The sequence below is a fragment of the Cladophialophora psammophila genome, assembly GCF_000585535.1.
Source record: "Cladophialophora psammophila CBS 110553 chromosome Unknown aczJe-supercont1.16, whole genome shotgun sequence".
NCBI lineage: Eukaryota > Fungi > Ascomycota > Eurotiomycetes > Chaetothyriales > Herpotrichiellaceae > Cladophialophora > Cladophialophora psammophila.
This window is the reverse complement of record NW_006912937.1, coordinates 645,603-658,720: the sequence shown is the minus strand read 5'-3', so window position 1 is coordinate 658,720 and position 13,118 is coordinate 645,603. Positions and strand designations below refer to the sequence as shown.

At 52.0% G+C, this 13,118-nt stretch overlaps 6 protein-coding genes across 6 annotated transcripts; 3 read left to right on the top strand and 3 right to left on the bottom strand.

The window, feature by feature from the left end:
• Window positions 1-324: 324 nt before the first annotated feature.
• On the bottom strand, window positions 325-812 carry A1O5_09514 (uncharacterized protein; the record flags this gene model as incomplete). The annotated part of the gene is made up of 2 exons (XM_007750093.1): window positions 325-484; window positions 583-812. The coding sequence occupies 2 exons, from the start codon at window positions 810-812 to the stop codon at window positions 325-327; spliced, it is 390 nt and encodes a 129-aa protein (XP_007748283.1).
• A 3,423-nt stretch (window positions 813-4,235) lies between these two features.
• A1O5_09513 (uncharacterized protein) lies at window positions 4,236-5,164 on the top strand (the record flags this gene model as incomplete). The annotated part of the gene is made up of 2 exons (XM_007750092.1): window positions 4,236-4,410; window positions 4,467-5,164. 2 exons carry the CDS (start codon window positions 4,236-4,238, stop codon window positions 5,162-5,164), a joined length of 873 nt encoding a protein of 290 aa, XP_007748282.1.
• A 1,462-nt stretch (window positions 5,165-6,626) lies between these two features.
• Window positions 6,627-7,022, bottom strand: A1O5_09512 (uncharacterized protein; the record flags this gene model as incomplete). Its single annotated transcript, XM_007750091.1, has 1 exon — window positions 6,627-7,022. The coding sequence occupies one exon, from the start codon at window positions 7,020-7,022 to the stop codon at window positions 6,627-6,629; it is 396 nt and encodes a 131-aa protein (XP_007748281.1).
• A 188-nt stretch (window positions 7,023-7,210) lies between these two features.
• A1O5_09511 (uncharacterized protein) lies at window positions 7,211-8,212 on the bottom strand (the record flags this gene model as incomplete). The annotated part of the gene is made up of 1 exon (XM_007750090.1): window positions 7,211-8,212. One exon carries the CDS (start codon window positions 8,210-8,212, stop codon window positions 7,211-7,213), a length of 1,002 nt encoding a protein of 333 aa, XP_007748280.1.
• A 748-nt stretch (window positions 8,213-8,960) lies between these two features.
• On the top strand, window positions 8,961-11,014 carry A1O5_09510 (uncharacterized protein; the record flags this gene model as incomplete). Its single annotated transcript, XM_007750089.1, has 4 exons — window positions 8,961-9,158; window positions 9,217-9,427; window positions 9,479-9,510; window positions 9,563-11,014. The coding sequence occupies 4 exons, from the start codon at window positions 8,961-8,963 to the stop codon at window positions 11,012-11,014; spliced, it is 1,893 nt and encodes a 630-aa protein (XP_007748279.1).
• A 637-nt stretch (window positions 11,015-11,651) lies between these two features.
• Window positions 11,652-12,258, top strand: A1O5_09509 (uncharacterized protein; the record flags this gene model as incomplete). The annotated part of the gene is made up of 2 exons (XM_007750088.1): window positions 11,652-11,734; window positions 11,799-12,258. 2 exons carry the CDS (start codon window positions 11,652-11,654, stop codon window positions 12,256-12,258), a joined length of 543 nt encoding a protein of 180 aa, XP_007748278.1.
• Window positions 12,259-13,118: the final 860 nt, after the last annotated feature.

Below are 13,118 nucleotides of genomic sequence, written 5' to 3'. Positions count from 1 at the left end.
CCTCGTACTAAGCCTGTGTATGCGAACTATGACCCATTCTGTGTGCTTCAGCACGACCATCATCGTCACCGTCGTCATCATCATCATCGCCATGGTTCCCCCCCCCCACAAACATTCAGATGATCCAGGCGTAGCGGCCGCCGGCAACACTGACCTGCCTGGCCTAGGCCAACACCCTCTCGACCGTGAAGTCGAGAAAACAGGTAAAGAGATATATTGGTTACAAGTGCGTGTGTGTCCATCCGTAAGTAGTTTCACTCCCAGCCGCCGATGATTTAGCCCAGGCTTCGATCATCACCCCGAACGCCGCCCATTACCTGGGCTTCAACCGTGCATGTGAACTTCCACCACTCCGCTCTTGTGCCAGGTCGCCAGCAGCACTCCGCAACTTCCACACCGATGCTGCACGTCCTTCAACGAGTTCATGAGGTACGGAACGAAGCAGAGAAGACCGGTCAAACAGCAGGCGACTCCAGCCCAGACACTGTACAAGTAACTCACGTCAGCTTTTGACGTGCCATGCTCCACGCCGTGCAGGCAAGGCACTGGCCAGTCCTACCGGAACGGGAAGATGGAACTTACTGTGTGGTGTTCCCCGTGTGGTAACTGACATTGGTCATGCTCCGCTGACCGCAGGCCGGACAGTCTACTGGGGCAGGCGACATGCCGAGATTGGGGATCGCTACGGCCTGGCGGAACTGAGACGACGCTGAACGTTGTTGAGGAGGCATCTGGGGATGACCATAGACCTTCTCGGGGTACTCCTGGTGCGGCTGTTGCATGGGGCTGGGGGCGATGTGCGCGTTGGCCATGGGGTTCGGCGACTGTTGGAAACGGAGATCCCTAACTCCACATCAGCACAGAACATCCATGCAAGTGATGCAGGAGTGGTTATTACTTACCCGGGCATCAATACTTCGGTGGCTTGATTCTCCACTACAGAGAGGGTTCCAGTGAGACGGTGTCCTGTATACTGACTAGAAGAGGTAACACCGAGTACTTACCACCGTGTGAGTTTTTCTCGAAGCTGGGATTCATGATTGTCGATTGAGCAAAGGATTGAAGGTGCAGTGGTGCAGTTGCAGGGGCCGACGTTTGGTTGGAGGGGAGCTCTGGAAGGAGGGGGGAATAACGAGAGCCTGAGGAATCGCTTCGAGAGGGACGAGCAGGGAGGAGGTGGCCCGTGGGATGTAGACCAGTTTTTGAATGAAAACGATGAACTTTTGCAAGTGATTAGGCTGAGAGCCGTCGAGGAAGGGGATTGGAGGGGGGAGGGAGGAAGGCGTTTCCTCGAGGAAAATGGCTGTGCTAGCTACCTACCTGGTCAGTCAGTCAGGTATGTGGATTGGTTGGTCGTTTAGTGAAGTTAATAGTCAAAGCCCTACCGTTTCTGCTCTCGAGAGGCCACAGAGATTCGAGACCATATTTAGCCTCGTGCACGATCCCTGTTGGGCCGAGATTTGAATAGGGGGCAAAGAGACACAGAGACACCGCACGCGTACAGAGACAGAGCGAGAGCTAAGATCTATGTGCTACCCTACCTTTTCGCATCTGCAGGCATTTCCGTGTCTTGCAGCCTGCTGCACTTGACGGGGGCTGGAACCTTACCCCTTGGAAACCCGTAGACTCTGTCAAAACGTGCTCGCATAGACTGACCTAGCCCAGCCTTACGAGTTCGAGGACGCAGAACAGGGACAGTAAAGAGTTACGTCTAGAACATTGCCCTTTCTTTCCGGTGCCCTTCTTTGCCTCTCTAATATTGAATGTGCAGCTCTGGCCATCCCTTCCCCCGCCCCTTCTATTTTCCCTGTTGTGTTTGATGTGACACAATTCCCAGCTGCCAAGGGAGAAGAAAAGACAGCTAGAGAGAAATTGGGAGCCTATACGAGCTAGCATGGGTTCGGATTGACACCACCACCACCACAGCCGACTTGTTGCCGCGAGGCTGGAGAAGACGAAGAGGAGAAATCGAAAAGATGGGAGAAGGGGGCCCGTTTCTCAAGTTTGGGGGGCCCTTTCTTTGCCTTGTCCGGAACACAAGCACCTCATGATACGATACGCAAGGGAGCTGCAGAGGCCACATGCAGTCGGTCTAGAGCCCCGTGCATTTTGCCCATGTCCAGGCCCATGGACTAATTTGGACTAGGACTAGTACTCTGTATTACCTAGACGAGACGTGACAATTTATAGATAGCCAGCCCAGGTTCTCGGGAGTGGCTTGTTGCAGAAAGAGGCTTGCGTGTTCTTTCTCTCCTTTAGAGGCGAGGCGCGGCGAGGAGGGTGGCGAATTACTACTCCCTACTCCCTACCGACTCTAAGTGCGCGCGAGGCGCTGGCGGCAACAAAACATACATAAATCCGGTGCCCGCAACGTTAATTTCTCGTGATGAATAAGAAAAAAGGACTGATTATTGATTGTAAGGCTGAAAAAGGGGGGCCGTTTTACTTCCTGCCGCCCAACCAATACTAACCCCTTGTAGCTAGGCCTATGCCAAACCTAGCCACCCCTTTTTGTCCCAACGCAGAGAAAGAGTGACACGAAATACTGCTCCCCGTGTTGGGAGAGGCTCAGTCACCCTTCGCGCGTCCAATACGGACGCAAAGGTGGTCTGCCAGGCTGCAGGGGCACTCTCATAGGTCCCGGGATCTCAACCTGGGCCAGAGCCACGGAACTGTCAAGGCCGCATATGGTCTTATAGGCTGGTTGGACGCTGGGCTGCATAAGGCTTCGAGACACGAAAGTCTAAAGGTCAGCTGAGAAACAGGGTCTGGATTCTTGTTTCTTCTTTGCCACTCAGCCTGATTCTGCTCTCCTTTCCTTTTGGCCAACCTCTTCCGGGAGATCTGGGCGCCTGCAACGAATTGTTGAAGGTTGTCTCGTCTACAGCCATGGTAATCATGCATATGCGGCCGGAAATAGAAGCCTTGGGACCGAAACGCCTCGCCTTGGGAAAGGGTTCTCTTCGCGCGGAACTGTGGAAAGGTGGCATTCCAACCTCAGTAGATGCTCCGGTATATCCTGAGGTTTCATAAGTACGACTGTCTTCGCCCAACAGGGGTGCTTTGTTGGGGCCCATGAAAGCCCAATAAATAGTCCATCAATCTGGAAAAGCTTAAGGCTCCAACCCTGCACCCCAGGCGAGCCAACTAGCATGACACTACGCTGCGCCAGCGCCGAGAAGAGACACGGTGGTGCAAGGAAGGCGGTGCTGTCAGACGTTAGAAGGTAGAAGCCTTGATGACTGGGGGTTTTCGGATAGGCCATACCCCTCCATCTGCAATCTCCCGACCTACTACCGTCATACTAGACACCTTTATAGGCCATGAAGCTGGCCGACGGTGCGGTCCAGTTACTGGATCAACAGTTATCTTCCGCGTGAAGGTGAGGAATCGTCCACAGTCCAGTCCACATCCATTGGTTTCCACAATGGCTATCCAGCTGGTCGACACGAATGCCCCTGGACGAACATGTGCCCTCTGCAAAACAGGTACGTGTGCACAGCCTGAAGGGAACCGCGGCGGGGACTTCTGCTGATTCACGTTAGGTATTTCCTGGGACGTCACCTTCGCAGATTGTACCTACTGTAGGTTGCCCTTCTGCAAGTATTGCTGGCTTCAACACCAGCCGAGCCATGCCCTGGCCTCGGTCTCGATGGTGCATGGAGACATTCACGATCTCAACAACAGGAATGCTTCTGCGCCGTGCTCTGCCTGTCGCAAGCGGGCTCCTGGTCGATACGTCTGTCTCGATTGCCACTACACCGTGTGTCGGGGGTGCTGGTTCTCCAGAGGCGTGAACCTGCACCCACACAGATCATTCAAGGTGATAGAAGCCAAGTGCACTGTCAGGAGCAACGCCGCCTCCACCGACCCATGTTGTTGTGATGCTGCTACTGTCAATCACTGCACCTCTTGCTCAACAGGTAGGAGAGCCGTGGTATTGCTTGACCAAACCCATGGAGCGCTGATGTCAAGCACGATAGGATTCTCGATCGGACAGACTGTCATCTTTTGCAAGACCTGCTATGATCAGACCAATGAGCCGATGTACCGATGCTTGAGCTGCTATTCACTCGGCCGCGACCACCCGAGCAACCACGAGTCATGGCAATGGACCTTCCAGGTCGAGAAGCCCGGATGGTTATCCAGCGGGATATACTGCCATACGTGTGCTCAGCGTAAGTCCAACGGAGACACGCCAGCGAACGTGCCACTGATGAGGTTTTGGGTCAGCGATGCGTAACCCTGAGGCTCTCAAAGGCCACGCCCACAGACACTTTATCGACATCTATACCGAGGAGAACCTGAACCAAGTGATTGCAAGGTCTTACCGGGAATGCCAGAGAAAAGTCATGCGTGTTGACGGTATAGTGGCCACCGGAAGCGAGCAGTGCAGCCTCTGCTTGCATAGTGAGCTTCCTCTTCCTCCCCATGCTAGACCAAATCACCCCTGACATGCTCTGCAGAGACTTCACCAATATCGCCCTTACACTGTCAGCAGTGTGACCAGGTTCTCAAGCTGTGCACTCACTGTGTCCAATATGCCAGCAAGTTGCATGTTCACCCCATTCCAAGATTCAACGACGACTCCAGCCAAGGGAATCTTGTGCAGGTACAGCGTCCGACCTCGAAACCCTCGCCTTCGGGACCGCAATACTCACCTGCCACGCCGTCACCGCAATCGCCGCGACCAAGTCAAGGTTCGTTCGGCAGTGCTGCTCCTCAGCCTCAACGACCTGCACCCGGGCGTCCTCCAACAACGGGACAAACCATCCCTCCCCGAAGACAAAGGATCGGCAGCGCTCCGCCCCAAGGCCTATGGTCCAGACCTCAAAGCTATGGCCCAGCGCCGACGAGACCGTACGGCGTAACGCAGCAGGGAGACTTCCTCAACGATCTCACCACGAGCATCGCTATAGCATCCATCACGCAGGCAGTCGTAGGCGCAGAATCGAACGCGATATACGACGGATCCGGCGCCACTGGCCCCACAGACGCCGGGAACCTCGACACAGGCACAGCAGCTGCAGACACAGGTGGCGCTGGCGCAACCCAGGACGTCAGCGGTGTGCAGGGAACGGACTGGACCGGACAGGAGACGTGGCAGGATACGACCGCAGCGTACGACTCTGGATGGGCCGCCGATGACCAGGCACTGTTTTAGCCGCAGTCATATTGAATAGTTCACTCACTGGTATTTTAGTGACGGCCTTTGTAGGAACACAATTTGCAAGGCTAGAGGTACTGGTGGTGCAAAGAACAGCATCATCAAATCGTGAGCAGCTACCTGCTCGCTTCATTCCGGAAAGAGTCTGACTGTATCCGACGAGAGGCTGATTTCGCTCAATCATCATCCTGAATGCCTATATACGTTCAACGTCGTTCTCTATTGATATTCTCGTCATCACCGGCTTCATCACCCCTACCCCTATCGACGTCGACAAACTCGTTGTGCTCCTTTCCTTTGGCAGCGAGTATTCCCTGAATCCAGCTATCGACTTCTTTAACTGCCTTCTCAGGGTCGTCGCGGCACTGCAGGAGGAAGTCCTATATTTCTGCATGTGACAGCAATTTTTGGGGGGTTCCTGTCGGCAAAAGTCTGAGCTAGTTCTTCTAGCTTAACCCGTGTCTCAACGCGATAGCCGCTCGCCTGGAGCCAGAGGAAGATCTTTTGAGCTTGTTTCTTTGTCGCGACATCGAACTTTAAGTAGTAATCGACCCGGCCAGGGCGAGTCGGTGCGGCATCGAGGTGTTCTGCGTAGTTGCTTGTCAGTATCTCTAACATCCATTAGCCTCTTCGATGTCGTTGGAGGAATGACCATTGACCACTCCAAATTTGAAACGGATCTCTCAAAAGAGGAATACCATACGAAAATATGACCTTCTGGAGCACCTATGCCGTCGATCGCGTTCAAGAGGCCGGACAGAGTGACAACGCTCTTCTTACGACCCTTCAATCCCTTCGAAGGACTGGATAATGCATCGATATCCTCGTTTGCTCTATGATCAAGGCCTTGCCCTTTCCTGGTCAATCCAGCGCTATCGAACTATCTTCGAGAAGCACAATACAATTGGTGTCATCGATTCGACGCAGTAATTGCTGAAGCACACTGTCACCGAGCCATTCCGAGAAAGCAATTGCATTCAAAAATGCGCTGCAAGTGCAGTGATCAACAAGATCTTGCCCGCGCCCGGCGGCCCGTGGAACAAATAGCCTCTTCGCCACGGTATGCCGCGTTTTCTGTACCAGTCTTTCCCGGTGAGGTATGTGTCAATGTCGTTAACGAGAGCCGCCTTCTCTTGAGAATCCATCTCGACTGAGTCGAGGCTCTGGGAAGAGACCGTTAAGGGAGCATTCCACCGCTCCGTCCTCTACTAGATGTGTAAAGTGCAATTGAGTGACTAACGAGATCGGCCCCGTACCCCTCGTATGCATCGTCAAGCACGTCCTCGATGGGTTTGATAGACCATCCTAGGCAACAAGTCGAGCATACGTCTACTTGCGGATCATAGGTGAGGGAGAACTTGCGGTCCTTGTAGCGGACTGACTGGAGAGCCGTAAAAGTATGAGACCGCCATTTCTGCCACGACTGGCCATTTCAATCCAGAGTCGGGCCTCAGGCGATCTATTCATCAAATTCGTGAGAGGCAAGGCGGCCTTCGTCGTTCTTGAGGAGCAATTTCTTGTGGCGGTAGAGCCACCGCAGCCCCACGCATACATCACCATCATTGTCCAAATGAGCCACGGTTGGTGTCCAATAGGGGAGATTATTCCGAAGGACCTGGCCCCAGAGCCGGCAGAGCAATTTGACAATGAGCAAAGCACAGAATCCCCCAGCAAGCGCGATTGAAAGGAGTCCCTTGGCCCAAGGACGATCAAAAAATGCATATCGATACTGGAGAAGAAGGATCGTCACTAGATAGATGGGGACGCTGAAGATTGGGCCCATTGAGTTGAGAATGGCGGCTGCGAAGTCTGGACGGTCATCAAGCACGACATTCCACGTTGTCTTTTCGGCCATGGTGTATGGAGACATGGAGAGATCCTAATGACGATACAGACAGTGGATTTATATCCTCGGTTGTCGCAGGTATCTCTGATGCCAGAGTGACGCTCGTGAAAGCCATGACTAGCCAGTCGGTGACGTTGGACGGAGCTGCAGCTCAGCCTTCACCAAGTCCAAGGACAGAGTTGCTCTTCACGGTTGATTCAAATACCTCCAAGGTCAAGCTCATTAAGGAATTTGTCAGCTTGAGCTTTGGCCCTCTGTGCAGCAATCAACTTGCGGCGCTCCTCAATTTCTTTCATCCGTTGCTCTTTCTTTTCGTCCCGTTCTTTGCGCACTCTCTCCGTCTCAAGCCTCTCTTTTTCAAGAGCATCCATTTCTCGCCTCCTCTCTTCTGCATCTTTACTGAAAGTGTAGAAGCCTGTTCCTTTGCTCCTAATTTCAGCACTGGCGTCGTAGTGTGTCTCGGGAGGAGGAGTCGCAGATTTGTCTCGCTTCTTCGCAATTTCTTCCATGCGATCAGCAATGGCTTGGTCAGGGTTGAAGGCCTGGTGTTGAATAGTGTCTCCATAGAGGATGTTACTCGGCATGGAAGGTCTTGCAGAAAGTCGCTCCTCTTCGGCGGCGGCGGCGGCCTGCATACGTTTCCTTCTCTCTTCACGCGCCGCCTGCGCTTTTGTTCCTTTGCGGAGCCGACCAAACTCATCCAGATATTCGACAATTTCCTCTTCGTCCACGCCGTTATCGGAGTCGAAGCTATCGGAGTCACCTCCTTCGCCTTTTAGCTGATCTTCCGCCCACTTGCGGTCGAAATCGATCAGGCTACGGTTGTCGTAATCCTCTCTACCGATGTATTCACCACGCCTCATGGCATTGTATAGGCGGACTTTGTCTTCCATCTTCCTCTTCGACCTGTGCAACTCTGCATCGTCGACTGAACCAATATCATCCTTCGTTTTGTGGCGTTGCTGGCCATCTTCGAGGTCAGCGGCGGACCGTTTCTTGACATTTTTGTTGTGAATAGTAAAGATATCCGATTTATCTTTAGACGGACGCGTTCGGCCGGCTGAAGGTTTCGATTTCGCAGAGGACGAGCTGGAGATCAGTGATGCCAAGTTCGTAGAGAAAGCGAGAGAAGTGGAGGACGAAATTTCCTTGGCCTTGGTCTTCGAGGCCTGCTTAATGCCATACAGACTGTCTGCCATGATACCTACCGTTGGGGAGGGAGAGTTCTTCTACAGTGGAAGAGGTACAAGGGCGTGATATCGGGGCAGCTTCTGCATGACGCCGCAGCCGGGAATGATAGAAGGTTGTGAGGGCGGGGAATTATTATGACGAGGCGCCATGAGCGGAATTCAGGGCAAGGCTGTACAAGGCTGCGATAATATGCGCTTTTCCCTTTCCAGCTTGTGGGGTATCGGAAGGTCGGATGATCGGACTCGGAGCAACTTGAACTCGAACATGATGCATTGACGAGTATATTGCGCGTTGTGGCCTCATCCCCTTAGTTCTATTAAACCTTCTCATCCAGAAGACATTCCTTTTGGAGGAGCGTGCTTGCAATATACTACTTCAAATAAACAGAGGACCTGATACGTGTCGGCCAGGAAGATCAGATACCCACAAGATGACCCAGTCTCCGGAAGAACTTGAGGCGAAGGCTGCTCGTCGACGTCGAGAGAAGCCTCAGTTGTCGTGCAATTTGTGTAGGAAAAGAAAGTGAACCCTCCCCCTTCCTCCTGAAGAGCCTCAAAAACTCACGGGCGACGGGGTAGACTGAAATGTGATCGTTGCCATCCTTGCCACAACTGTTCCCGTCGGGGCCTCGCTGATTCTTGCACTTTTCCGGACGCTGGCCTTCCGAGGGCGACGATCGCAAGCAGCATATACCAGCTACCTGCCCCTAATGTCAGAGACCGAGTGAAACAACTCGAGTCTCAGGTTGACTACCTAATGGGAACCTTGAAGCAGGCCAACCCGAGTCCGTTGACATTACAGAATATTGGGCTCTGGCCCCAAAACCAAGACCACCAGAAGGACGACTCTCGCCAGGATCCACCACTCCTCGCGTATACAACCGGCTATTCCCAACAGCTTCAAGGTAGAACCAGCTATTTTGGCAGTTCGCATTGGATGGCGATCCTACAAGGGGTAGGTTTGTCTCTCGGAAGCTTGCAGTCGTCGGTAGCTGACCTGTACGTACGTCCAGATTCCCGAATTGAGAGACGTATTTCAGACCGAACCTTCTCTCATTAGTGAGGAAGAAGAACCAACTAATGAAGCAGAAAATGACGAGCCTGATCTCCTCCTTGGATGCTCTGAGAAAACCAGTAGAGAAGATATTCTCAATGCCATCCCTTCGAAGAGTTTCGTCGATACTTTGATGACCGTGTGTTTTATCAACACTGATAATGAAGCAAGTCTGTCAATGAATATGTCTCTTCCCTCCCCCATGTTGCTGACTCTGACAGTGATTGTACATCCTCAGACATTTCGAAATGAGGTTGGTAGCTCGTGAACAATCGTCAACACTTCAGTGCTGATATCAGATGCAGTATGACAGGTTCTGGGAGGATCCGACATCAGCGTCAACAATGTGGATTGGTTTATTGTTTGCTTTGATGTGTCTTGCAGTGCAGTACCAACAATTCTCTCCAGATGAGGAACGCCGACTACAGATAGCGGAGTCCGAACCGGGAGATCTCGTCCGCCTATATCGTCAGAAGACCATCCAGTGCCTGATTCTGGGGAAATACTTCCAAGGCCCGCGATACACAGTGGAAACACTTTTGCTCTATCTATTCATCGAGACCTTGAGAGAAGAAGATACAAAAATTTCGTATGGCCCATGGGTGGTATGGGGAGTTCTTGTCCGGATTGCCTTCAGAGCCGGCTATCACCGTGATGGATCCCATTTTCCAGCAATGTCCTGCTTCGAAGCCGAGAGGCGCCGCAGAGTCTGGGCGATACTTGTTGGATGGGACATGTATCTCTCTATCCAGTTCGGATTGCCCCGCATGATCAATCATTCACTATGCGATACTGCGGATCCGAGAAATCTCTTTGAGGAAGATCTTGACGAGAACATTATTGATTTGCCCCCTCCGAGGTCAGGATCTGCCAAAACAGTGTCTCAATTCCACGTCGCGAAGAATCAACTTCTCTTCATTTTTGGAGCGATTAACGATCTTACGATGTCCGTCAATCTCTCTCCGTACGCTGAAGTCTTGAGACTAGACAATATACTTACAAGCACTTACGAAATGATTCTCCCTGTTTGGCAGCCTCCTTCGCGACCACACGACCTCTCAGCGCCATCACAACTCCCTGCTACGACTAGTGTGCGTTACACTTTTCTCTCCTTCATCTATCACAGAGCACAAATTGTTTTGCACAGCAATTACATGTCCGTTGGCAGAAATCACGGACAATATGCACACTCACGTAAAGTCTGCATTGAGGCTGCCCTCGTTATCTTGCGACATCAGTGGACTCTATATCTGGAGACTCGAGTCGGTGGTCGTCTGTGTCGCCATGGATGGAAATTCCTGTCTCTCCTCGTGCAGGATTTCCTTTTTGCAACTGCCATTCTCTGTGCCGATCTTGGGGAAGAGATATCTTTGGCTAATACAGTATCTACCAATGGCGCACCGATCTCGATCACTGGTGGTGAGAGGAGCAACGACACAGGGATGCGCGATCGCATGTTTCATGCACTAAGCTCTTCTTACATTGTATGGCTACAATCGAACGACTCAGAGTCTTCACGAGAAGTAAAAATTGTGGTTACTGCGCTCAGGCATCTGCTTGGAAAGGCGCAAGAAATTGGATTAGGTCTGGCAATTGCAAATGCCCCGGAACCATCAAATTCTCTATGGAATGCAGACACAAGGATGGACGGTTCAGGAAACACCCCCCCTGAGCAGCGACGGCCAGGCTATGGTCTTGAGGTTGACAAACCTAGGAGCGTGGATGTTTATTTTGGACTTGTGCACTTCCCTATCTGAATGCCACAGACGGAAGGCTACCCGTTTTAAGGATGCGCCATATGTATATATAAAACTCGTCGGCAATGAGCGGCCTCACGAATACTCTGTTCAGCACTTAATGACTAATGGAAAATAGCTGGAAATCTTGGAAACGCCAAATGAGGATATGGCTAAAGGCGCTGCGAGCGATACTGCCCTCATTAGAAGTGGCAGGGCTTAAATCCATGATAAAGAGATGTACGGGAGTTGGTGGGAAGAGTACCAAGTACTATTACCTAGCGAGTTATGTATGCTTTCTGGCTTCAGCATAAACTGCGGTCCAGGACCTTTTGCTCCAAACTAGTGTCTACGGAGGAGCATCATAACTTTTTATGTTCTTGACGGATCTGACGCGCCGAATTCCGTGAAAGCTTGATACAGCAGCAGCATCTACTGGGTACTTGTAGTGGCATGAGCTTCCCTCAATGACGTCGATCAGGAACAAATCATTTCGAGCTCCGTTCCTGCCGCCGATAGCTATAAGAATCTCCATCCAAATGAAAAGACTCACTTCTATTTAACAGCCGAGCTCTGTGGTCCATAATTTCCGAATTGGTCTTCAGAGAGAGGTGCTCTGGTTGACCAGAAGAAAGACGACTGAAGGAGAACAGTACAAATGTCTATCGATTCATTTGCGGCTCTTCGGAGGACCCAAGGAGAGGAGCTTGGGAGGCTTGCAGAGGAGCATTTCAACAACGAGTAAGCAAGCACAGAGCCGTCACTCACCTCTTCCTGGAATCAGATCGACTCACCTCCAACGCAGTCTGCGAGAAGATGACCGCGACTTACTACGCAGCGCCGCATCCCAAGCTTCCAGACATGCCCTCATCGGTTCCCTCGCTGGCATCGCACTAGGAGGCTACCTCGCCTTCCGTCTACGGGCGAACCGCAATGCCATGTATCAAGCCTTCCGCGCCGCCGAGAAGCCTACCCATGTTCGATTCGCGAGCGGTCGGGAAGAGGCTATTCCGGACATCACTCCTCTGTTCCAGCCCACACCTTTGGGAGACGTCATGGCATACACCTTCTTCGGCATTGGTGGCCTCTTTCTGGGTGGTGAGACTGGTTTGCTCACTGGGACGTGGTCGGCGAGGAGGACCATTGCTCAAGATCCAGAACGCCGGGAAAGGATCGAGAAGGCGTTCAGGTCATTTAGAGCAGACGTCCTGAGAAAACAACTTCAAGAGCTAGAGGCAGGAAAGGAGGAGAGCATTTGGTCATAGAGCAGTGTATCATTGGATTTTTATCGATGCTCTTGGATTGGAAAAGCAGGTAATGTCATGGATCAATGAGAATTAAGACACTCTTTCCCAAAAGCACAAACAGAGCGTTTGCAACTGGATTTGAGCTTTGATTTTTCTCCGCGGTGGCTTTGGCTATCTCCTGATTCTCGCTACTCATGGCAGCTACAGGAATGTCTCGGACTAAGTGATGCCTTCTTCATGAAAGCATCTGCCTTGGGTGATGTTCTCATCCTGGTGACACGCATCGACTGTCTGAGACGAGCATTCAGGGATTCATGTCGAATGCTCCCGCGGCGACAATGAGAGGCATCTAATGAGTGCTCCAACCAGAACTCTCGCCGCGACTCTTCTAAATGCTGCTCCTTCAACTCTCTTCGTCACTGACCAAACTGTCCTCCAGCGCGAAGGTCGTCTCAGTAACGACCTGTCATAGCGTTACCTTCTCAACTTCGGCTCCAACTATATTCACTACCCCAGGCCTCTAGTGACACAGACACACATATATATATTTCTATAAATAATCTCCAGCCCAGCCTGTCCCGACGCCTCTTCACTTATCACCAAAGACTCACCGCATTACAAATGCTCGATACTTATCACCATCTGCCTACATCCGTTGCATCTAGGTCTGCGCACGGATGCACTCCTCAAAGAGGGGGTAAGTGTGCAGCAAATCCTCAAGTTGTGCTATCTGATGAACGATGGCGATAAGTTTGGCTCGCGTCGAAAACGTTCTACACCCACGTTAGCCCACGCAAGACCCGTCGCAGACTCCAGCTTGTTTTCAGGGATGAAGTACCAGCCCCTCTGATTGGTAAGTCAAATGGCATTCCTGCTAT